This window comes from Heloderma suspectum, chromosome 9, assembly GCF_057233095.1.
Source record: "Heloderma suspectum isolate Gila_16-S chromosome 9, 16-S_ref, whole genome shotgun sequence".
Classification (NCBI taxonomy): domain Eukaryota; kingdom Metazoa; phylum Chordata; class Lepidosauria; order Squamata; family Helodermatidae; genus Heloderma; species Heloderma suspectum.
In genome coordinates this window covers 30,652,861-30,677,119 of record NC_139466.1, presented here as the reverse complement: position 1 = coordinate 30,677,119, position 24,259 = coordinate 30,652,861, and the positions used below count along the sequence as shown (strand labels likewise).

Below are 24,259 nucleotides of genomic sequence, written 5' to 3'. Positions count from 1 at the left end.
ATGATAGCAGAATAGATCTAAAGCAGGGATCCCCAACCTTTTTGGGTCAGTGAATTTTGGACGAGTGCCATGGGTGCACTCACAATATGGCTGCCATGGGGAGGGGGCTTGCCCATTCATAAAATGACAACCATGGTTGGCGTGGCCAGTCACATTTCCCAGAAGGCACACTGGTGGGACTAAAAGATTCTAAGTATAATGCCTGAGGACCTAAGTATAAAGCAGAGGTGGGCCCTGAACTCCAAAACACCAAACCACTCCTGGGAACCCAAATCAAGACGGAGCTGGAGGCCAGGAGTTCACATTGCTGCATGCTGCCCTCCCAGTTAAAAGGTATTTTTACTTAAAAAAATGCATACACCTAAGAAATAAAATACCAGAGGGATGGTAGCGTGGTGGGCACCATGAGGCATCTGCAGGTACATGGACAACATGTTGTAGACTCCAGGTCTAAATCCAGAATTCTGTCTCTTTGCAGAAAGCCAAACAACATGCTCACAGTTGTCCGGTCTCTTCCTTTCACATAAAGCAGTTGCAGCTCCGGATAATGACTGCAGCATTGGGAGCAGGTTCTTTTTATCCTTTTCCTCCTCCCCGTGCTGTTTTCCCACCAAAACCTGCTCTCCCCCATCACGTTGGTGTTTGCCCCTGAAAGTGCACCATTGGCGGGCAAACAGTGTAGGGAGGAAAGGATTAAGCGTCCTTTCCCCCCACACCACTGTCCCGACCCGAGCTGGGGTCCCTTGTGACCGCTTTTGTAAAAGAGGACAGAGAGAAATCTGCACGAGGATGAAAGAAAGGCAAAACACAGCAACAGCTGGGAGGGGGTGAGAGGGGCCATTTTAAAGATCCCTTCTCTTCATATGACTGCTGCTTTTGCTGCTGCTGTTGGTTTTATTGTTGGCTTTTATTATTGCTTTAATTGCGATTTTATTGTGTTTATGTTTTTATCACTTTTAATATTTTAACTGTTTTTATGAATTTTATTGCTGTGAGCCGCCTTGGAAGGGCTTATGCCTGGAAAGGCGGCCAAGCCATTTTTAAAATAAATAAAAACAAAATAGTTGGAGGGAATTGAACCCTCAGAAAATAAAATCCCAGCCAATGTCTGGTGTCGTGCCCACAGAGTACCATTGTGTTCTCACACAGTGTGTCTCCTGGGGTCAGTTGGTGATAAACTGAGATCAGTAGGAATTCCACCATTTATATAATGTGGCTTTGTTATTTGCTCAAGTTCCACCACATTTTTTTTTTCTTGTCTGGCTCCAGCAGCCATCAAAACAAACACATGTGTCCAAGTTGTCAATGTTTTGCTAGATAAAAAAAACAACAAAACCTAAACCTAATGCTTTATTCATTTATGTTGTTGTTCCAGGAAGCAATAGCCCTAGCGAAGCAAGAAGCATGAATCCCCCCCCCCTCCCCAAGCCGAAAGTCTTACATATTCTGCAAAGGGAAATTTCCACAGCTTTTTATACAATAGCAAAATTGTCTTCTGCTTCAAGAAAAATCGTTTTGTTGTTTTTCCTAAAATGCTGATTGCTGTGCACAGCATTCCACCAGACATGAATATAAGATGGAACGCCAAGTGAAAACACAAACTTGCCGCGAGGACAATGAATGTCATTAAATGAAGCATTTAGAAATTGTTGATATTTTTCCTCCCCCCACCCAAGTGGTGTAATCTGCTTTTTGGCAGTTGCTTTTTTGGGGGGGTAAACTTACAAAAACAACGTATTTTACTATTCATAATGCAAATATATAGTTATAGATGTAGATACAACTGTTTAAACAAAGGGGACGCATAGCAGCAAAAGCCTCTATTAAAAAACCCCAGTGCCTCAACTGCCTCAAATACGTTACTGAAAAATAACGAAATACCATAACGATGTCTTTTTAAAATTGCGATTTATTTTTTATTTTTTTCAAACGAAAGTTATGATGTAGTGTAATAGTAGTTGTGATCACTTTTTGTGGTTAGGGTATTTCTTCATTTGTAGGGTAGATATTGAAATGGTTTATTGTAATTTTGTAGCATGGGGCATGCAAAAAAAAGCCATGAGATTCTCATCGATATGACCAGTGTGGGGCATTCCCACAAACCATAGATTTGATCATGGCATAATGCAACCAGTGGAGGGTGGTGGCTTCTATGTCAGTGGGGCAGTGAGTCCACTCTGGGTTTCGGTCAGAAGCAGTCAGAACTCTAAAGGAGCTATCCAAGCTGCGGAAGCACCGCGGAAAGCTCTTTTAGAACTCTGATTGAAACCCACAGTGGATTCACTGCCCACTGACATAGAAGCCACCAGCCTCCGCTGAACATACCTGCCTCTCGGGGACCGAAATACACCCACATGAACAAGACTTTAGTGCAGTCATGGTGAAATGTACATAAATGACCACGTGGTGTTACAGATAAGCCTCCCCCCCCCCCCCCCCCGGAAAGCCAGCTGTGGTCCTTCTTTCTGTAAAATTTGAAGCCTTTCATGTTACGCTTTTGAAATAAAATCCATTCCACTGTGTTTGTGTATGTTTTAGACCTTAGAAAGCATGATCAAGTAATTGCTAGTTGGAATAATAATTATTCAGAGGAATTAAACTTGTCAAACTTTGCTGCCATATAGGAAAAGATATCTTGACAGCAGCAAGGGCTACCTTGTGGATTTGTCGATGTGGATTTGCAATGCCACGAAGCTGCTTTCAGCAGTCTGTAGATCATCTTGTAGGATGCTGCGCTGTCAATTTCACTGCCTGAAATATTGACCTGTTTTCATGCCACAGGACCTCACCCAAAGGGCATTCTTGGGGGCTCATCAAGGACTCCATTTACAAAACCATCTCGAAAAGTGTGGGTCCCTAAACCAGCCTTCACCAACCTGGTGTCCTCCAAATGTGTTGGACTGCCACTCTCAGAATGCATGCTGGGAGTTGTAGTCCAAAGTATTTGGAAGGCACCAGGTTTGGGAAGGCCATGTCAATTTGGAGAGGTACATAGACTGAACACCAAGGGCTGATATCCTGTTATACGATCCTTTTGCCTGTTAACCCACTCTTCACTCTTGTCCTACTGTATATTGAACAAAGATGGTTTCTAAACCATCAGTTTTAACCATAATAGCCTATCTGATGTTTGCTACCAAGTATTCCCCCCACCCTTTCAAACAAACAACAAAAACAAACCCAGTGGGTTTTTTTGTCTGGAATTCATACCAATTTGCAGGACTTCCTCCAGAACACAAACACTCCTGAAAATCATGCTACATGATTTGTAGCCATCTTATCATTGCTTAGACCTAACTGCTGAGCTCGAGGAATTCAGTAGCCATACTCCAAAGGGGCTGAGAAGAAAACGGAGCACAACGGATATGCAGTTATGTGATTGTCTCTTGCTGATCTGCATTGTTTGTGGAAAATGTGTGATGTAATGTTTTTATTTGGGAAAACAAAATCCACAGACAACTCTCTTATTTTTACAAACTCTCTAATCCAGAATTGGAAACAGGGACATCTCTGGAGTGGTTCACACTATATGCTTTTGCACAAATGATCTTTCCCAGTAGTTCCTGGGTACATATTCACATGCGTTCAAGTTTGGATTGAACATGTGCTGCAGGCTCATGTGTTTCTTTCTCCTTTGTCCTGCACAGATTACCTCTTCCTTTTCTGCCTGGTGATAACCAGCTTGCTGTGATAACTAAATCAGGCAACTCTGGTTTACAACCTGCCTCCAAACATTGGTTTGCAAACCTCCTTCAAGTCATAGTCTCAAATCATGTGGTTGGATCCAGTCTTCACGTGCTTTGAGATGGAGGGCTTGTTGTGCAATTATTCTGCTTTTTCTTCCTCAACTGATTTCTTTCTGGTAAGAAAAAATGCGGAAGAAGCGGCAGGAAAGCACGGGAGGGGTACAACTTGAAGATGACATCAACTAGCCTGCCCCTAAAATTCCATCAATGAGGCTATGCAATTGCACAATAAAAGCCTTATCTGGAAGCACCCTTAAGGGTAGACCCACTGGAATCAATGGGATTTATGTTACTCGTGACTAAAGTCCCACTGATTTCAGTGGGTCTACTCAAAGCATAACAAAGTCTGGATGCAGGCGTGGTTAGGAGGGTAATGTTTCCTGATCTCACTTGTCATTAGAAATGGTAGAGGCAACCAGGGAATAGAGGAGGCAATAGATGCGTAGCTGGAAGGAGGGAATGCACACAGGTTCCTGATCCTCCAAACCGAGCCATGGCTTAATCTATTATATGTGAACTAGAACATCAGGATATAGGCAGTAGCAGTTTTGATACTTGAAACAGAAGAAAGGAAGCTGCCAGTGCAGTCACTAGATGTGGCCCTATATCCACAAGGATCTGAGTCACACGTTACATTTGTCCACGTATGCCCAAAACTGTTCAGGACTGCACGAGGTCATGTGAACCATCCCTTTGTTTCCATGTTTTGTCAGATAGTAGGAAGCCGTCTCCTTTTTTTGCTCCAGTGCAGCAGCGTCTGGTAGTGCTTCAAGTCTAACAGCATATCTGAAGAAATGGTGTTAAGGCTGGGGATCAGATTATTCCTATGTGGAAGTCAATGCATGACCATGGGAGGATTATGCTGTGGTCTGTTTAAGTGAAGATCTGCTGTGAGTAGCATGAGAACTGAGTGAAGAGCTACTGTACAACCTTCACCCTTAAAACTACTTTTTTGAGATTTGATAAAATTTGTATTTGGGTGTTCTGAATTTAAAACTCCAGAGTGACTTTGCTCTTTCCTAAATCAAGAACTGGTTTTTTTTATTCTTAGCAATCAGTTCTTAACAGTCTTGGTTCTTTAAAGGTTGTTTTATTTACGCCCGTCTTTCTTGTTTTTAATGGTTTGGTTTTTAATTTTGGAATACTTCCTCCCCCAAGACACACACACTTTGTGATCATTCTGTGGTTGGAGAGTCCAGTCGCAATATGCTCTGGTTTCCTTTCTTTTTTAAAAATAGATATTCCGTGGGATTTGCAGATTTCTTAGTAGGGGTTGGGTTTTGTTTTTAGTCTTTCTATTTAGTTCATCTTAATATTGGTAAGCAACACGCAGCAATAAATCCAAATTCCAAAAATTTGTAGTAAAAGCTGCACATCTGCCTCTGTATGTTCACTCTTCTGTTTCATGTTAAAACAGTGTGCGTTTCGTAATAAACGTTTCTACCTGACACACAGAAACTAATGTTTGTTATTTGTAACCTGAAACATTGCTCTTTCAGAGCAGCGGCTTTTAGCTTTTCAGCACCCAAAGATCCACCTCTTACTCCAACCTGCAACATAGGACCTGCTTTTAATTTCTTCAGGGTTTTTTGTCTCTCCTTCTAATAGCAAAGTCAGGTTGTGAGTTTCAACAAAAATGGAGCCAAAATAGGACCAGTGAGAAACATGAGGGAGCAATCAGCATACTCTGATAAACCCTAGGGTTTACAGAAGTACCTTTTTTCTTTTTTTTTAAAGAAAACCCTTATGGGGCAAACTCCCTACAAAACAGCCCTAAGATGATCGCACATGCTCAGCAGCCACAGAAATTTGGGTGGGGGTAGGGGTGAGAATGGGAGGAAACATGGAATGCTTCACTTGGAACCCTGCTCAGGAGAACTCCGATTTAGGAGTGACGATACACTGCCAAAATTTGGGCCAAACTAGATATGACATTAAGTGTGTATTTTTGCATTTAATTAGTGTTTTTAAAAATGCAAAGAGCAACCATGTGTATGCGTGTGCTAATTACCTGGATCGAAGCAAGTGAGGAAGGGGAATGTAACCATTTCCTTCCCAGCTGGGGTCCTAACCAAAGAATGCTCCTCCAGAGCTGTTATTTGCATTGGGAGGAAAGTTACCCATTAGCACCAATTCTTCCCAATACAAATACCACCTTCGGAGTGGCTGTTTTCATCTGGACTGCAGCAGGCGAAGAAAGCGTTAAAATCCCCTTCCCTGCCTGCTGAAATCTAGATCATTATCTGCCGCCACCATCCTAGTAGATGCTGTTTTCATTTTTTTTAAAAAAAGTATATGTTAAATGCAGATTTATTTAACCATACCTGCGCATCACAAAATGGGATGTTAAAATTTATCACCTTTAGCTTGACTTTTGTTGCTGGTCCCACTTCTTTTTTCTTGCATCTGATTTCAGGGGGCTTAAGCGTGCCTACATTTTTGTGTTGCTGTGGCCTTGTTCTTCTTTACCTTTTGCTACATCTGCCTGTCATTTCTCTAGATTTGTCATCTCTTTCCCTTCATTCCTTCATTCACCCTTCCGTATAGATAGTTGTGCTGTTGCTTGCGTGATCTCCAGTAGATTTGGATACAACTCTGTTGTAGGTGTTGTCTTCCACCTATTGAAGACCAGCATTATCAAGTATTCCTACAGGTGGTGCATTCACAATACCTATTTATGTATTTCTTTTAGAATATTTATATACCGCTTTCCACTTAAAAAATCCTGAATCGGTTCATAACTTCTGACACGACAATGCATCACTAAATGCAGAACACCATTTAGATAAGTTAATAGTTTTTAATAATCATTGAAAGGATATGATGGTCAGTGCCTGAAGTATTGCAGAAGGAAGATCATTCCAGAGGGAGGGTGCCACCACAGGGAAGGCCCATTCCCAGATGGGTTTACGTAGGGCAATGATCATCACTATTTTTACATAGGAGTCATTTTGGCTTCAGGCACCACCACTGAGGCCACTTGGGGGCCTTTCCTAGGCCATGGGGGCCTGCCCTCCCTCCCCACCCAAGTCAAGTGTTTTGCACCAAACCTGGCTGAAGGCGTTTTGGGGCCTCTCCTCCCCTTCCACTTCTGCATCATCACAGCAAGGCCTCATCAGTCAGTCACCAGGCGGACAAATCCTGACAAGCTCACTTGGCCCTTGGACCTGCACAGTGCACCACTGCAGCTAGCCCATCCCGTTACTCTTGGCCTCCTGGGCTCCTTACCTACCAGCTAAATAACCAATTTGAGTTCTCTCTACCCCCACAGCCACTTTCCACCTGATGAGTAGCAGGTCACCTGGCTCCCCACCCCCGAAACCTCCTCTGGTAGCCCAGATCACAGCAACCAGCCCACTGCTAAAGCAAACAAGGCAAAGCTAGAGAGACCCTGCTGAGAGTGAGCAGCTGCTGCAAAGAGAGGAGGAGAGCCATGCTTGAGAGGACTGGGAAGTTTCCAGTGGCCCTTCGGCCTTGTAGTGAACCCTGATGTAGGGTGTGGCACAGACAGCAAGGCCTCCCCTGAAGATCATAGTGGTCTATATAAGGGAAGACGGTCTTTCTGGTAACCTGCTCCTAAGTTGTTGAGAGCTTTCTATGTCAATAATAACACCTCGAACCTGGATCGGTAGCAAACTGGCAGCCAGTGCCACTCCTTCAACACAGGCGTTATGTGCACATAGTGAGGCACTCCATTCAACAACCTCGCTGCAGCATTCTCCGCTAACTATCTTCTGAACCAGCCTCAAGGGCAGCCCCACATAGAGAGCATTACAGTAGTCCAGTCCTGAGGTTACCAATGCATGGATCACAGTGGTTAAAGCTATCTCTTGCCAGGAACTTGCTACAATTTCAGCATGTGGAAGGGGACATATAGCCACTAGTCTCATCCACAGGAGTGGGCTGCACCATTTGTTTCAGTAGATGCATAGGTACATCACTTTAGAAGGCACTGAACTTTCTTCAATTGACGTGAATGAGGAAGCTTCTACATTGAGCATATATAACTTGCTGGACCAGGGCAAATATGACTTGAACATTCTGAGACGGTAATTAATGCCCCACATCCACGCAATTTTCTTTCTCCACTGCCAAGACCATGAGAGTTAAAATGGAATTCATTCACGCACACGCTTGCTCTGTTTTATATGGGCTGGGGTTGACAAAAGATATGATAGCGACCATAAGACAACACTTGGCACCATATGTTGAAGTCTTGACAAAGTTCTGCCTCTATGTTTTGGGCAGGATAATTTCAACATTTCTGTGCAACTATGAAGGGAAATATATTTTATATGAAAACTGGACCCTAAATGCACAACCCTATACAAAAACAAATGCATGGAACGAGGTGAGATTCTAGTTCAAAGTGGCAAAAGAAAGAACAAAATCTATTTGCCTGTTCAGCAAGCGTGACATGTGGGAGTGTGGATTTTCACTGGTTAATCTGTTGTACTGGATGCTTTGCAAGGGAAGGTAAAAAAAACAAATCTGCGCTCAGCAACCCTTTAATGTTGGCGGAATCACCTGCCAGTTGGCAATCCTCGTACACAAAACTCTGACAGTTGGTATCACTTTGGTATTCATGTATGCAATACTACCTATACAGTATACTGTGCTTTTCTGGATCCTGACCATCTTGATGTATAAATGGTCTGTTGACTGTAAATATTGAGTGATTGACCATCTAATAAAGCCTTCCCCAACCCGCTGTGTTGGACTACAACTCCCAGAATCCCCCAGCCAGCATAGCTAGTGCTATGTGCACTTGTGTTTCATCATTCCAATATTTCATTTTAGATCAGTCTTCCCTGACCTGGTGCCTTCCAGATGTGTTGGACTACACTGCACTAGAGCAGACTGAGGGATTCTGGGAGTTATAGTCCAACACATCTGGAGGGCGCCAGGTTAGGGAAGGCTGATCTAAAATGAAATATCAAAAAGGAATGACAAAAATATGGGTGCACATGGCACAGACTTTTCCAAACCCGGTGCCCACCAAATATGTTGGGCTACAACTCCCATCATCCTTATTGGCTGTTCTGGCTGGGGTTGCTAGGAGTTGTGATCCAACACCTGGATTGGAGATGGCTGACAGAGCAGAGCCCCCTTTCAACTGAGCCCCAATCAACCTCAAGCTCTTGCCGTAATTCTGTGGGCTACATCAAGTGCATGTGGGTGCAACCCTTCGTGAACTAGCATTTCTGGGGATGGGGGAACATTTTTATGGAGTGTCCTGTTGGGCACATTTGAATGGACGAGGGCCTGTTACCCATAAGAAAAATGCCATTCAAAAGTTCACATGATGTTGTATACATAACAGCTGCCTTTTTAATTAATATTCCACATGAGCAATATTTCCCAGTGACTATAATCTCTAATGCAGCCTTCCCAACTTGGTTCCTTCCACATATGTTGGAATACAATTCCCATAATTTTGGCTGTGGAATTATGGAAGTTGTAGTCCAACACATCTGGAGGGCACCAGGTTGGAGATGGCTGCTCTTAATGCTACTTGTTTCAGTAAGCTCCCACTAGTTTTCTGAAGGAGGCAAAGTTAAACCTTGTCTCATAGGGAAGAGAGTGTGGCACAGGGAGCAAACGGTATAGAAAAAGCTGATAGTCTTTTACACAACTAAAGTATTTTTGGCTTTCATGATGACCTGTTGATACACAGAATTCACAAATTTTATCTGCGTAAAAACCAAAATTGGAGTATAGTTTGAAGTCTACTTGGAGCCGCATTTTCAGATGGTAACCCTTTCTCTTGTCACATTGTCTGTAGCTGCTATCTTCAGGAACTTCCGAACTTCTTCATTCTCTGTTGCTTCATGTAGCCTCTCAAAGTCCTAGAACAAATGCAAACAGCATGGGATCAAGAAGTCAACAAACCTGTGTTCGACAATCACAGAGGCAGTACAGTATAGTGGTGTCTGACTTGAACTTTGGTGACCTGGATTCCAAGCTCCATTCAGCTACAAGGCTTACCAGAGTGGTCTAATGTGGGGTTTGGATAGTGTTTGGTCTAACTATCTTTCAGCCTAATTTACTTCCGAGGGTGGTTGTAAGGATAAGGGGGGGGGGGGGGTTATGGTGTGCTCTGACCTCCTTGGACAAAGGGTGGGATAAAAAAAAGAATAATAGTTCAACCTCCCTTCCACTTCATGGGGCTGTGGAAGCCTGAAGTCATCTGTAGGCACTACTTGGTGGGGATGGTTTTATCTTCACACTGAGGGACTAGCAGATTGCCCTGTTTGGGAATGCCTCATCCTCTGCCAGATCCAATTGGCTGGTGATCCTAAAAACATGGAATGTGCTTGGATCACTTGACTGGGCATTTTGGATTTCTAATAACTCTTTGGTATGGGCAAGGCACCTGTCTCATATGGAATCTCTTCCCCGCACCCCACCTGTTCCACTTTCTCTTTTTAACTTGTGAAGAATTGGATGAATCTGTACTGTTTGTCATGGATATGCTTCTGATGTTCGAAGCAGAAGCAAAAATGGTGGGCAGTACCAGTTTGGGTGGGTGGGAGGGTGGGTGAAGCGAGAGAGGAAAGGATGTGAATAGGTGCTGGAAAATAGCTTATTGTAACAAAATGCTGTATGCTCTTGGTACAGCCTTCAGTTTGTTTTGTAAACAACATAATCTAACCTAATTAAGGCTGTAATCTTAAAACACGGTTAGGGAATAAGCTCCATTGAACTCAGGTACGAGCAAACATGCACAGGACTGCATATTGAGTCTGCATAACCCTTCTGCACTCCATATGAAGTCTTACAAGCTGTAGGTAGGCCGACCTTCAATTCCTCCTCCCAACACCTGCACTTTTTACCTCAGGTGTTCTTCATCCAAGGGGAAGAAGAGTTATGGGGAATCTGAAACCTTAATACACTGTGACACTTTTGCTGGCTATCCCTCTACCATTACTTTCGAACACTTGGGGTAAAGACTCATTCAATGTGCAGCTCACCTTATTTTTTGTTCTGGCATGGTCACACTACTTCTGCATGGTCACACTACTTCTGCTGTGTTCTAGACAGGTTGTATTCACTATGCAACACTAACGATGCAATCCTATGCATATTTAGACAGGAAAGAGTCCTATAACTCCCAGCATTCCCCAGCCAGCATGGCTGGCTGGGGAATGCTGGGGATCATAGGGTGTTGGTTTTTTTTTTGTCTAATCATGCATAGGATTGTGCCTTAACTCTGTTATCTAGTTCCTTGATGTTAGTAGACTGAACATATATGGACCTTTGGTCTAACTCAAGGTCAAATTACACACCAGCCTTTTCCAAGATGGTGCCCTCCAGATGTGTTGGACTGCAACTCCCATCATTCCCAGCCAGTGTGACGATTGGTTGCATTTAGAAGCAGCAGCAGTAAATGCTAAGCATTCAAATGTCAAATAAAAGCAGTTTGGAGCAAAACATACATGCCTAGGGAGGGAGTTCCATAAACATGGGGCCACCACTGAAAAAACTTTGTCTCTGCTGCAGGGATGGGGAACCTTTTCCAGCTCAAGAGCTGAATTCTATTTCAGTCAAGCTCTCAGGGACCACATTCCCTGAGAGGAGTGGTGGGAGTGGCCAAAGGCAATGGGGGAGGAGCCAAAAGCAAAAGGGGTGGGGCCAAAATTCAAAAAATACCTGGATACTGTAGCTTAAAGCTCTTCTGCCAGTAACTCAGCCTTAGGAGAGGCATTTCCACCTTTCAGAATGGGAGAAAAAAACTGCACAAAAGCCAGGAAACCACCAGACAATTGGTGGTTGGGGGAAAGGGGGCATGGCTGTCCGAGGAACCCCAGAGGGCAGGATTTGGTTCCTGGGCCTGAGGTTCCCCACCCATGCTTCAGTGCCTGCCAGTCTATTACTTCTTAATGGTGGGCCCATGAGTAGGGTCTCCAAGGCTGATCTTAAGCCCAAGGCAGGTTCATACGGGTGCAATACTGATGGCTGTGCAGATGTCTCTGTAACTATATTAATGAGGTGAGATACCTTAGCTTTTTAAAAAATCTCTGACTTCTCTTACCCCACAGTACTCTTCTCCATTAAATATCTGAGGTGGTATCGCATCAGGCTTGGCAGCTTTGTCCCTCATCTCTTGCAGCAAACGTTCACTGATGGACACATCCACTAACTGGTACTTTATGCAATTTCCATCCAGAATGCGAAGGACTTCGGATTGCCTCTGCTTCACCTAGGCAGACACACAAACATCCTTGATGAATAGCAGGGTTCAAGGGAAGGGCTTTCAGGCAGACTTGGATCTCAGAAACTCTCTTACATTAAAAAACAACAAGTCTGGATTCCTGTGGCAGCCCCATGGCATTGCTGTGCTCCTCTACTAGGGTAGCTTGCAGGTTTGGTTCAGTGTCCTGGGAAGGAAGCGTTGTAACTTCCCACCCTCATGACCTCATTCAAGGTGAAACTCCCTATTTGTGATAGGCTACGTTAATCGTCACGCTATTTGCGTTGCCCTTATTTTCGCCGTAGTCTACGTAAATCTTTACGTAGACTACAGCGACCAAATAAGGAACGCGAATGGCGGCTCCCTATGGGGGCCGCCATTTGCGTACGCGCTTTTTAAAAATTTTTTTAAGTCACCCGTGATAGGCTACGTGACGATTAACGTAGCCTATCACGGCTGACTTTGCAGATCTAGCCGTGACAGGCTACGTAAATCGTCACGTAGCCTATCACGGGGCGTTTTGTTTTGTTTACTTTTCTTTTGAAGTTCGCGGCCGGGGAGACGGGGCGCTTCTCCCCGGCCTGAATTTCGGCCGGGCGAGGCGGGAAGCCTCCCCCCCCCCGGCCTGAACTTCGGGGGGAGAAGCGAAGCGCCTCCCCCCCACCGCGAAGCAAGCTGCGAGACCAGGTAAGTGACTTTCGTACATCCCTAGGCTTTTGGTGGTGTTTGGAAAGGAAAGGTTCCTCCTGTGCAAGCACTGGGTCATTACTGACCCCTGGAGGGACTCCGCTTGCACTGGCATTTTCATAGCAGACTATAGCAGGGTGGTTTGCCATTGCCTTCCCCAGTCGTGACTACCTTTCCCCCAGCAAGCTGGGTACTCATTTTACTGACCTCAGGAGGATGGAAGGCTGAGTCGACCTGAGCCAGCTACCTGAGACACGGCTTCCCCTGGGATTGAACTCAGGTCATGGGGAGAGTTTCGGTTGCAATATTGCCACCTACCACTCTGCGCCTCATGAGGCTCTGGTGGTGTTTGCAGTGGGGGGCAAATCTGATAGCAGAGCTGAAGAGCCTGTGGGCCATTTCTGGCCCACCTGAGATCCTAAAAGAGCCCTCCAGGGGGGTGTTTCCACGACAATGGAAGGAGAAGTGAATGGAAAAGTCCTTTTTTTTTTTTTTTTTTTAAGGAGTCAGCTTTGCTGCACTTTGGTGCATGCAGAGCTCCACGAGCAAGTGCTCCACACCAGTAAAAATTCCTTCACAGAACATATTTCTGGGTGGGGGTTGGAGTGAACCTCATCTGACTGGCAGGGGCTGCTCTACCAATAAGAGAAGCTTCCCCCCTCCCTTTCTCTTTCCCCCCCCGAAATTCCAGAGTTATTTCTGAGTAGACACACATATGCTTGTGCTGGGAAAGCGGGGGGGGGGGGACCCAGGGATGGGAAACCAGCCCCCTTTCTAACCCAATGCTGTGTGGGATCTCTGTAATGAAGGTGTGAAGTAATTACTTCCTAAGGCAATAAACCAAAGAATCAGAGCCTCAAGATCATGCTTTATAGCATTTAGGGACTTTGTGCTTTAAACTGTGCCATTTCAATTGAGGGAGATTGCTGTAAATTCTGATGTGGGCATTCAGAGGACAAGCCTCATTGAGTACAACGGGAATTACTTCTGAGTACACACTAATTGGTTTGTGCAGGGACAGGAAACGCACAGGAAACACCCTTTGACCAGGGTCAGGGTAAAAGGCAGACCCCTGGGCAGGGCTAGCATACCCGAGGTAAATGCAAGGGTTGGAGCACACAGCAACTATACCAGGGAGAAACTGACTTAAGGAATTGGACTTTAAGCAGTCTCAGGAAATCCAGTTTTTCCCTAATAAGTGCCTGGGTGGCTGATGGATGGCCACGACATCTTGTATCCCTAACAACCTCCAAACGCAGCCAGCTCGGAGTAAACGGCTCATGGAGACACCCCCAGGTTTCATAGAATCATATAGGGTTGGAAGGAGCCTACAAGACCATCGAGTTCAACCTGCTGCTCAATGCAGGAATCCAAGTCAGAGCATCCCTGACAGATGGCTGTGCAGCCTCGTCTTGAATGCCTCCAGTGTGGGAGAGCCCATCACCTCCCTAGGTAATCGGTTCCATTGCCTCCTGTCACTTGAGCCCATGATTCCGTATCCTGCATTCTGGGATGATCGAGAAGAGTTCCTGGCCTTCCTCTCTGTGACAACCTTTCAAGTACTTCAAGAGCGCTATCTAGGGGTGCACGAAAGTCACTTACCTGGTCTCGCAGCTTTTTGCGGTGGGGGGGAGGCGCTTTGCTGCTCCCCCCGCGAAGTTCAGGCCGGGGGGGGGAGGCTTCCTGCCTCGCCCGGCCGAAATTCAGGCCGGGGGGGAGGCGCCTTGCCTCGCCCGGCCGCGAAATTAAGAGTTAAAAAAAAAACAACGCCCCCGTGATAGGCTACGTGACGATTAACGTAGCCTATCACGGCTAGATCTGCAAAGTCAGCCATGATAGGCTACGTAAATCGTCACGTAGCCTATCACGGGTGACTTAAAAAAAAAAAAAAAAGCGCGTACGGATAATGGCGGCCCCCATAGGGAGCCGCCATTCCCGTTCCTTATTTGGTCGCCGTAGTCTATGTAATCTTTATGTAGACTACAGCGACCAAATAAGGAACGGGAATGGCGGCTCCCTATGGGGGCCGCCATTATCCGTACGCGTTTTTTTTTTTTAAGTCACCCGTGATAGGCTACGTGACGATTTACGTAGCCTATCACGGCTGACTTTGCAAATCTAGCCGTGATAGGCTACATTGTCACGTAGCCTATCATGGGGGCGTTTTTTTTTTCTTTTATTGGAATGGCTCCTGCCCCGGACGAAGACCTGACGAACCGCCGGCCGGACCCGCCGCCAGAAGGGACATTCGCCAAAGGTAAGTCCCGTCCCTGGGGGGGGGGGGCGGAGAATTTCTCCCTGAAACTTGTTCGGGGGGCCGAACACATTGGCGCTCGGCCCCCTGAAGTTTCAGGGAGAAATTCTCTGCCATCCCTAGCGCTATCATATCTCCCCTCAGGCTTCTCTTCTCAAGGCTAAACATGCCCAGTTCTTTCAGTCTCTCTTCACAGGGCTTTGCTTCCAGTCCCCTGACCATCTCTGTTGCCCTCCTCTGAACCCTCTCCAGCTTGTCTGCCTCCTTCTTAAAGTGCAGTGCCCAGAACTGGACACAGTATTTATGCCACCTCCCTGGCTCCACCTGCTTTCCCCTGACTGCTGACTGTTTCCTGATTTCCAGGGTTTTGTGTGGGTATTTTCTCTATTGTAAAAGTTTGAAATGCCTCTCCTAAGGCTTAGCTACTGGCAATAAGAGCTCTAAGCTAAAACATGTTGGTATTTTGGGATTTTCAGCCCTCGTGCTGAAAGAGGTTCGACATCCCTGTCCCATAGCAGTGGCAGATTGGGACACAAGGAGGGGGGTGGAGGCGCAGGCCAGACCTTTAGAAGTAAGAAAGATCAGAAAGAGAGAATTAGATAAAATTGACATAAACTGCAACAAAGATGCAGAGATTTAATTTGAACCAAAGTTTGCCCTTTTAGGTGCTTCCAGATGGAGGGGCTCCTAGCGCTACCAGTCAAAAGGCATTGTGCAGTCACTCTGCCTTTCCCTCAACAGATTTTTTGGTTAAAAGATAAACAATGGAAGAAGCGGTGGGGAAGCATGGGGGATGTTGTTGTCTGGACCCCCACAAAAATTCTGTGTTTGAGGCAGGGTGATTGCCAGATAAAAACCTCGTTTGGAAGCACCATTGGTGTATTCCTGCATTCTACTTTTGCCATGTTGCAAGGTTTGACATTTTAACCTTTCCATTATTGTATTTATTCGCTGCAAAACAAAATGTAACAAAATTTGGGCAACTCCAAAACTGCAACCACTGCCTCTGAGCACCTTTGCTTTCTATTATTGGAGAGCAAATGCCTGTGTGTATATCTGTGCATGTTTAAAAACATATATCTAAAGGTCAACATATCTGAGAATATGCACAATGGAAATGGAACCGATTTGTTTTTAAAAGTTAATGGAGAGAGCAATCCTATGGCCGCTGCGCAGCGGCTAGACAGCCATAGGATATCTGCCTGTGCTCCGAGGTCGGTTCCCAGAGAACCAACCTCCCCCCACTTCCGTACTGCCTCGGAGACAGTGTGGAACAGCCCCATCCTCTGCGCTCACAAGAGGAGCATGGAGCGGCCAAAAAGGGGCATTCCCAGAGGGCGTTCTGGAGCGGGCGGAAATGCCTGTATGACACATCCTATGTGTCGTACAGCAGCCTCCTCCCCCGCTCTGCCCTGCCATGGCTAGACAGCCACAATCTAGCCAAAAATGCAGGGCAGGAGAAGCGCGGAGGGAACAATCCCCTCCATGCTTCTCCTGCCCTGCACTGGATAAGCGGTTGCTTCCGAGTTCGGAGGCAGCCACCTATCTGAATAGGATTGTGCCCCTAAGGGCACAGTGACTCTGAGCTTGTCCAGAGTGCCCTGATCCCACAACCTGTGTTACTTATATATTAGTACCCTGCTTTAGAATACCTCTGAGTCAGTACAATTAAAATATATGGGATAGATCCAGATTTACACTGGATCAACTGTGCTGATGGAAGTAGACTTCTTTGCTCCCTCCTTCCTGCGGCAAATCGTGGGTTAATCCATGATTTGTGGGGACCTACAAATGCCCCATTTCTACGTTGTTAGCGTGACATCCGAACCTGGACACTTTAGGTTGTTTGTGGGTTGAACAACCCAAAGATAACCTTAGAACAAATTGGAGGTTAACGTTGGGTTGTTTAACCCACAGACAATTCAAAGCGCCTGGGTTTGAACATCATAATAACAACCTACAGACGATGAATTTGTAGGTTGTTTTTGCAAATCGAAAGGGGTGCACATCCCCACAAATTAACCCACAATTTGCTGCCAAATGAGACCCTGATATGCAAACCAGGTCATTAACTCAAGAGACTCTGCTGAATGGGGTGAGCTATGGTGTTGGAAGGAAAGGGGGATTCCCTCAATATCGGCAGAAGCCCTTCCTCGTGCGTAAAGCAGATGCTGGATCCAACTCAGAACTATCTGATTTTTAAAGATGTAAATCAGATCTCTGGAAAACAAAAACCAAATAAAAATAAATAATAAACACCATAAGCTTCTCTTTCTTTAAAATTTAAAATTAATTCTGGCGGCAAGCAGGTGAAACCTAAGTTTAATCTCTTTTAAACTGAATCAATGGCCCCCCTTTTCAGAGACCGTGGCTGCTTAAAAAGGGGAGTTTTTACCGTCCCTAGGGAGCTGAAATATCAGGGGGCGGCGGGGGGGGGGCTCTTTTTGAAGCCAAAAAAGGGGAGTTTTTACCGTCCCTAGGGAGCTGAAATATCAGGGGGCGGCGGGGGGGGGGGCTCTTTTTGAAGCCAAAAAAGGGGAGTTTTTACCGTCCCTAGGGAGCTGAAATATCAGGGGGCGGCGGGGGGGGGGCTCTTTTTGAAGCCAAAAAAGGGGAGTTTTTACCGTCCCTAGGGAGCTGAAATATCAGGGGGCGGCGGGGGGGGGGCTCTTTTTGAAGCCAAAAAAGGGGAGTTTTTACCGTCCCTAGGGAGCTGAAATATCAGGGGGCGGCGGGGGGGGGGCTCTTTTTGAAGCCAAAAAAGGGGAGTTTTTACCGTCCCTAGGGAGCTGAAATATCAGGGGGCGGCGGGGGGGGGGCTCTTTTTGAAGCCAAAAAAGGGGAGTTTTTACCGTCCCTAGGGAGCTGAAATATCAGGGGGCGGCGGGGGGGGGGGGCTCTTTTTGAAGCCAAAAAAGGGGAGTTTTTACCGTCCCTAGGGAGCTGAAATATCAGGGGGCGGCGGGGGGGGGCTCTTTTTGAAGCCAAAAAAGGGGAGTTTTTACCGTCCCTAGGGAGCTGAAATATCAGGGGGCGGCGGGGGGGGGGCTCTTTTTGAAGCCAAAAAAGGGGAGTTTTTACCGTCCCTAGGGAGCTGAAATATCAGGGGGCGGCGGGGGGGGGCTCTTTTTGAAGCCAAAAAAGGGGAGTTTTTACCGTCCCTAGGGAGCTGAAATATCAGGGGGCGGCGGGGGGGGGCTCTTTTTGAAGCCAAAAAAGGGGAGTTTTTACCGTCCCTAGGGAGCTGAAATATCAGGGGGCGGCGGGGGGGGGCTCTTTTTGAAGCCAAAAAAGGGGAGTTTTTACCGTCCCTAGGGAGCTGAAATATCAGGGGGCGGCGGGGGGGGGCTCTTTTTGAAGCCAAAAAAGGGGAGTTTTTACCGTCCCTAGGGAGCTGAAATATCAGGGGGCGGCGGGGGGGGGGCTCTTTTTGAAGCCAAAAAAGGGGAGTTTTTACCGTCCCTAGGGAGCTGAAATATCAGGGGGCGGCGGGGGGGGGCTCTTTTTGAAGCCAAAAAAGGGGAGTTTTTACCGTCCCTAGGGAGCTGAAATATCAGGGGGCGGCGGGGGGGGGCTCTTTTTGAAGCCAAAAAAGGGGAGTTTTTACCGTCCCTAGGGAGCTGAAATATCAGGGGGCGGCGGGGGGGGGCTCTTTTTGAAGCCAAAAAAGGGGAGTTTTTACCGTCCCTAGGGAGCTGAAATATCAGGGGGCGGCGGGGGGGGGCTCTTTTTGAAGCCAAAAAAGGGGAGTTTTTACCGTCCCTAGGGAGCTGAAATATCAGGGGGCGGCGGGGGGGGGCTCTTTTTGAAGCCAAAAAAGGGGAGTTTTTACCGTCCCTAGGGAGCTGAAATATCAGGGGGCGGCGGGGGGGGGGCTCTTTTTGAAGCCAAAAAAGGGGAGTTTTTACCGTCCCTAGGGAGCTGAAATATCAGGGGGCGGCGGGGGGGGGGCTCTTTTTGAAGCCAAAAAAGGGGAGTTTTTACCGTCCCTAGGGAGCTGAAATATCAGGGGGCGGCGGGGGGGGGCTCTTTTTGAAGCCAAAAAAGGGGAGTTTTTACCGTCCCTAGGGAGCTGAAATATCAGGGGGCGGCGGGGGGGGGCTCTTTTTGAAGCCAAAAAAGGGGAGTTTTTACCGTCCCTAGGGAGCTGAAATATCAGGGGGCGGCGGGGGGGGGGGTCTCTTTTTGAAGCCAAAAAAGGGGAGTTTTTACCGTCCCTAGGGAGCTGAAATATCAGGGGGCGGCGGGGGGGGGCTCTTTTTGAAGCCAAAAAAGGGGAGTTTTTACCGTCCCTAGGGAGCTGAAATATCAGGGGGCGGCGGGGGGGGGCTCTTTTTGAAGCCAAAAAAGGGGAGTTTTTACCGTCCCTAGGGAGCTGAAATATCAGGGGGCGGCGGGGGGGGGGCTCTTTTTGAAGCCAAAAAAGGGGAGTTTTTACCGTCCCTAGGGAGCTGAAATATCAGGGGGCGGCGGGGGGGGGCTCTTTTTGAAGCCAAAAAAGGGGAGTTTTTACCGTCCCTAGGGAGCTGAAATATCAGGGGGCGGCGGGGGGGGGGCTCTTTTTGAAGCCAAAAAAGGGGAGTTTTTACCGTCCCTAGGGAGCTGAAATATCAGGGGGCGGCGGGGGGGGGCTCTTTTTGAAGCCAAAAAAGGGGAGTTTTTACCGTCCCTAGGGAGCTGAAATATCAGGGGGCGGCGGGGGGGGGCTCTTTTTGAAGCCAAAAAAGGGGAGTTTTTACCGTCCCTAGGGAGCTGAAATATCAGGGGGCGGCGGGGGGGGGCTCTTTTTGAAGCCAAAAAAGGGGAGTTTTTACCGTCCCTAGGGAGCTGAAATATCAGGGGGCGGCGGGGGGGGGGGCTCTTTTTGAAGCCAAAAAAGGGGAGTTTTTACCGTCCCTAGGGAGCTGAAATATCAGGGGGCGGCGGGGGGGGGCTCTTTTTGAAGCCAAAAAAGGGGAGTTTTTACCGTCCCTAGGGAGCTGAAATATCAGGGGGCGGCGGGGGGGGGGCTCTTTTTGAAGCCAAAAAAGGGGAGTTTTTACCGTCCCTAGGGAGCTGAAATATCAGGGGGCGGCGGGGGGGGGCTCTTTTTGAAGCCAAAAAAGGGGAGTTTTTACCGTCCCTAGGGAGCTGAAATATCAGGGGGCGGCGGGGGGGGGCTCTTTTTGAAGCCAAAAAAGGGGAGTTTTTACCGTCCCTAGGGAGCTGAAATATCAGGGGGCGGCGGGGGGGGGCTCTTTTTGAAGCCAAAAAAGGGGAGTTTTTACCGTCCCTAGGGAGCTGAAATATCAGGGGGCGGCGGGGGGGGGGCTCTTTTTGAAGCCAAAAAAGGGGAGTTTTTACCGTCCCTAGGGAGCTGAAATATCAGGGGGCGGCGGGGGGGGGGCTCTTTTTGAAGCCAAAAAAGGGGAGTTTTTACCGTCCCTAGGGAGCTGAAATATCAGGGGGCGGCGGGGGGGGGGCTCTTTTTGAAGCCAAAAAAGGGGAGTTTTTACCGTCCCTAGGGAGCTGAAATATCAGGGGGCGGCGGGGGGGGGGCTCTTTTTGAAGCCAAAAAAGGGGAGTTTTTACCGTCCCTAGGGAGCTGAAATATCAGGGGGCGGCGGGGGGGGGCTCTTTTTGAAGCCAAAAAAGGGGAGTTTTTACCGTCCCTAGGGAGCTGAAATATCAGGGGGCGGCGGGGGGGGGCTCTTTTTGAAGCCAAAAAAGGGGAGTTTTTACCGTCCCTAGGGAGCTGAAATATCAGGGGGCGGCGGGGGGGGGCTCTTTTTGAAGCCAAAAAAGGGGAGTTTTTACCGTCCCTAGGGAGCTGAAATATCAGGGGGCGGCGGGGGGGGGGCTCTTTTTGAAGCCAAAAAAGGGGAGTTTTTACCGTCCCTAGGGAGCTGAAATATCAGGGGGCGGCGGGGGGGGGGCTCTTTTTGAAGCCAAAAAAGGGGAGTTTTTACCGTCCCTAGGGAGCTGAAATATCAGGGGGCGGCGGGGGGGGGGCTCTTTTTGAAGCCAAAAAAGGGGAGTTTTTACCGTCCCTAGGGAGCTGAAATATCAGGGGGCGGCGGGGGGGGGCTCTTTTTGAAGCCAAAAAAGGGGAGTTTTTACCGTCCCTAGGGAGCTGAAATATCAGGGGGCGGCGGGGGGGGGCTCTTTTTGAAGCCAAAAAAGGGGAGTTTTTACCGTCCCTAGGGAGCTGAAATATCAGGGGGCGGCGGGGGGGGGCTCTTTTTGAAGCCAAAAAAGGGGAGTTTTTACCGTCCCTAGGGAGCTGAAATATCAGGGGGCGGCGGGGGGGGGCTCTTTTTGAAGCCAAAAAAGGGGAGTTTTTACCGTCCCTAGGGAGCTGAAATATCAGGGGGCGGCGGGGGGGGGGGGCTCTTTTTGAAGCCAAAAAAGGGGAGTTTTTACCGTCCCTAGGGAGCTGAAATATCAGGGGGCGGCGGGGGGGGGCTCTTTTTGAAGCCAAAAAAGGGGAGTTTTTACCGTCCCTAGGGAGCTGAAATATCAGGGGGCGGCGGGGGGGGGCTCTTTTTGAAGCCAAAAAAGGGGAGTTTTTACCGTCCCTAGGGAGCTGAAATATCAGGGGGCGGCGGGGGGGGGCTCTTTTTGAAGCCAAAAAAGGGGAGTTTTTACCGTCCCTAGGGAGCTGAAATATCAGGGGGCGGCGGGGGGGGGCTCTTTTTGAAGCCAAAAAAGGGGAGTTTTTACCGTCCCTAGGGAGCTGAAATATGAGGGGGCGGCGGGGGGGGGCTCTTTTTGAAGCCAAAAAAGGGGAGTTTTTACCGTCCCTAGGGAGCTGAAATATGAGGGGGCGGCGGGGGGGGGCTCTTTTTGAAGCCAAAAAAGGGGAGTTTTTACCGTCCCTAGGGAGCTGAAATATCAGGGGGCGGCGGGGGGGGGCTCTTTTTGAAGCCAAAAAAGGGGAGTTTTTACCGTCCCTAGGGAGCTGAAATATCAGGGGGCGGCGGGGGGGGGCTCTTTTTGAAGCCAAAAAAGGGGAGTTTTTACCGTCCCTAGGGAGCTGAAATATCAGGGGGCGGCGGGGGGGGGGGGCTCTTTTTGAAGCCAAAAAAGGGGAGTTTTTACCGTCCCTAGGGAGCTGAAATATCAGGGGGCGGCGGGGGGGGGCTCTTTTTGAAGCCAAAAAAGGGGAGTTTTTACCGTCCCTAGGGAGCTGAAATATCAGGGGGCGGCGGGGGGGGGGCTCTTTTTGAAGCCAAAAAAGGGGAGTTTTTACCGTCCCTAGGGAGCTGAAATATCAGGGGGCGGCGGGGGGGGGCTCTTTTTGAAGCCAAAAAAGGGGAGTTTTTACCGTCCCTAGGGAGCTGAAATATCAGGGGGCGGCAGGGGGGGGCTCTTTTTGAAGCCAAAAAAGGGGAGTTTTTACCGTCCCTAGGGAGCTGAAATATCAGGGGGCGGCGGGGGGGGGCTCTTTTTGAAGCCAAAAAAGGGGAGTTTTTACCGTCCCTAGGGAGCTGAAATATCAGGGGGCGGCGGGGGGGGGCTCTTTTTGAAGCCAAAAAAGGGGAGTTTTTACCGTCCCTAGGGAGCTGAAATATCAGGGGGCGGCGGGGGGGGGCTCTTTTTGAAGCCAAAAAAGGGGAGTTTTTACCGTCCCTAGGGAGCTGAAATATCAGGGGGCGGCGGGGGGGGGCTCTTTTTGAAGCCAAAAAAGGGGAGTTTTTACCGTCCCTAGGGAGCTGAAATATCAGGGGGCGGCGGGGGGGGGCTCTTTTTGAAGCCAAAAAAGGGGAGTTTTTACCGTCCCTAGGGAGCTGAAATATCAGGGGGCGGCGGGGGGGGGGCTCTTTTTGAAGCCAAAAAAGGGGAGTTTTTACCGTCCCTAGGGAGCTGAAATATCAGGGGGCGGCGGGGGGGGGCTCTTTTTGAAGCCAAAAAAGGGGAGTTTTTACCGTCCCTAGGGAGCTGAAATATCAGGGGGCGGCGGGGGGGGGCTCTTTTTGAAGCCAAAAAAGGGGAGTTTTTACCGTCCCTAGGGAGCTGAAATATCAGGGGGCGGCGGGGGGGGGCTCTTTTTGAAGCCAAAAAAGGGGAGTTTTTACCGTCCCTAGGGAGCTGAAATATCAGGGGGCGGCGGGGGGGGGCTCTTTTTGAAGCCAAAAAAGGGGAGTTTTTACCGTCCCTAGGGAGCTGAAATATCAGGGGGCGGCGGGGGGGGGGCTCTTTTTGAAGCCAAAAAAGGGGAGTTTTTACCGTCCCTAGGGAGCTGAAATATCAGGGGGCGGCGGGGGGGGGGCTCTTTTTGAAGCCAAAAAAGGGGAGTTTTTACCGTCCCTAGGGAGCTGAAATATCAGGGGGCGGCGGGGGGGGGCTCTTTTTGAAGCCAAAAAAGGGGAGTTTTTACCGTCCCTAGGGAGCTGAAATATCAGGGGGCGGCGGGGGGGGGGCTCTTTTTGAAGCCAAAAAAGGGGAGTTTTTACCGTCCCTAGGGAGCTGAAATATCAGGGGGCGGCGGGGGGGGGCTCTTTTTGAAGCCAAAAAAGGGGAGTTTTTACCGTCCCTAGGGAGCTGAAATATCAGGGGGCGGCGGGGGGGGGGCTCTTTTTGAAGCCAAGCATTATGCATGATATGGCCCAAGAGGGTCAACCAGCCTTCCCCCACCCCGCCCCTCAGGTGTTTTTGGCTACAGCCCCATCATCCCCAGCCAGCATGGCGGCTGGGGATGGTGGGAACTGTAGTCCAACACATCTGGGGGGAGGCTGATGTAAATCACCCTCCACCCCCCCCGAAGTGCTACGACCCCCCTTCTGTGCCGGGTGGCGGATTAGTCGCCCCCCCCCCCCGCTCCACCATTTGATGCTCAGGACCCTCTCATTGCATCCCACCCTCTCGGTGAGCGGCGGGGGGGGCCACCCTGGTGGCCCCCACTAAATCTCCTCCTCCCCTCACCTCCCTGGATCCCGTGACGCTGGTGTAATAGACCCGAATGGTGCCCATGCTACGCCGACCAGAGGCCCCAATCCGCCGGCATCCACGTCCCCTCTTCCTCCTCCCCACTTAATCCGCCCGCCCGAGCGACTCTCTTCGCCGTTGCTATGGAAACCCAACCGCTGCCGCGACTGGGGCTTTCCGCCCCCCGCCCACCTCCTCCACGCGCGCACCGCCGCCGTGCTTTCGGAATGGCCGGTTAGAGCTGTCACTCAAAAGGATCCGCCCTCCTCCCCCAGACCTTCCTTTCCCGGGCCGTTACTCTCCGGCGCCCCCTCCAGGCGCGTAGGGCGCGGTACAAGTGATTTGAGAGAGGGAAAAACGCTGCGGGCGGGCGCGCCGGGCGAAGCTTGGACGCGCGGCTCCCCCGCCTCGGCAGCAGCCTCAACCCAGTGGAGGCTGGTGACTCTGACGCCGGTGGGGCCCTGCGTCCGC

General features: G+C 48.9%; 2 protein-coding genes across 15 annotated transcripts in view; one reads left to right on the top strand and one right to left on the bottom strand.

Moving 5' to 3' along the window:
- Nucleotides 1-5,201, top strand: part of SH3BGRL (SH3 domain binding glutamate rich protein like) — a 138,716-nt gene extending 133,515 nt beyond the window's left edge. For 3 of the 12 annotated variants that reach the window (XR_014784841.1, XR_014784844.1, XR_014784848.1), the window contains exons 4-5: nt 1,376-2,133; nt 2,310-5,201. Coding sequence is in view for 3 of the 12 variants with exons in the window: in XM_084814049.1 (XP_084670175.1) it covers nt 1,376-1,408 (33 nt within the window). In the remaining 9 variants the exon portion in view is untranslated. Of the gene's footprint in view, nt 1-1,375 lie in introns of all 12 variants that reach the window. The other 9 variants (XR_014784842.1, XR_014784845.1, XR_014784849.1 and 6 more) reach the window with 6 other exon arrangements.
- Nucleotides 5,202-7,875: 2,674 nt separating this feature from the next.
- On the bottom strand, nt 7,876-23,933 carry LOC146338561 (SH3 domain-binding glutamic acid-rich-like protein 3). 3 transcript variants are annotated; one of them, XR_014784839.1, is made up of 4 exons: nt 23,786-23,933; nt 11,782-11,949; nt 8,735-9,595; nt 8,240-8,562 (listed from the first exon to the last, which is right to left on the bottom strand). XR_014784839.1 is itself a non-coding variant. In XM_084814038.1 (3 exons), the coding sequence occupies exons 1-3, from the start codon at nt 23,831-23,833 to the stop codon at nt 9,494-9,496; spliced, it is 318 nt and encodes a 105-aa protein (XP_084670164.1). In that variant the 5' UTR covers nt 23,834-23,933; the 3' UTR covers nt 7,876-9,493. The 3 variants fall into 3 exon arrangements, 1 of the variants encoding a protein (XP_084670164.1); XR_014784840.1 differs by having other exon boundaries at nt 8,240-8,591; nt 8,763-9,595; XM_084814038.1 differs by having other exon boundaries at nt 7,876-9,595.
- Between the last annotated feature and the right edge of the window lie 326 nt (nt 23,934-24,259).

Excerpts from the sequence above, each read along its gene's own strand:
- LOC146338561 (XM_084814038.1), bottom strand. The coding sequence starts at position 23,833 with ATGGGCACCATTCGGGTCTATTACACCAGCGTCACGGGATCCAGGGAG. Across the intron at positions 11,950-23,785 it reads GCGTCACGGGATCCAGGGAG|GTGAAGCAGAGGCAATCCGA; the intron begins GTGAGGGGAGGA and ends GTGTCTGCCTAG. Across the intron at positions 9,596-11,781 it reads ATGGAGAAGAGTACTGTGGG|GACTTTGAGAGGCTACATGA; the intron begins GTAAGAGAAGTC and ends CATTTGTTCTAG.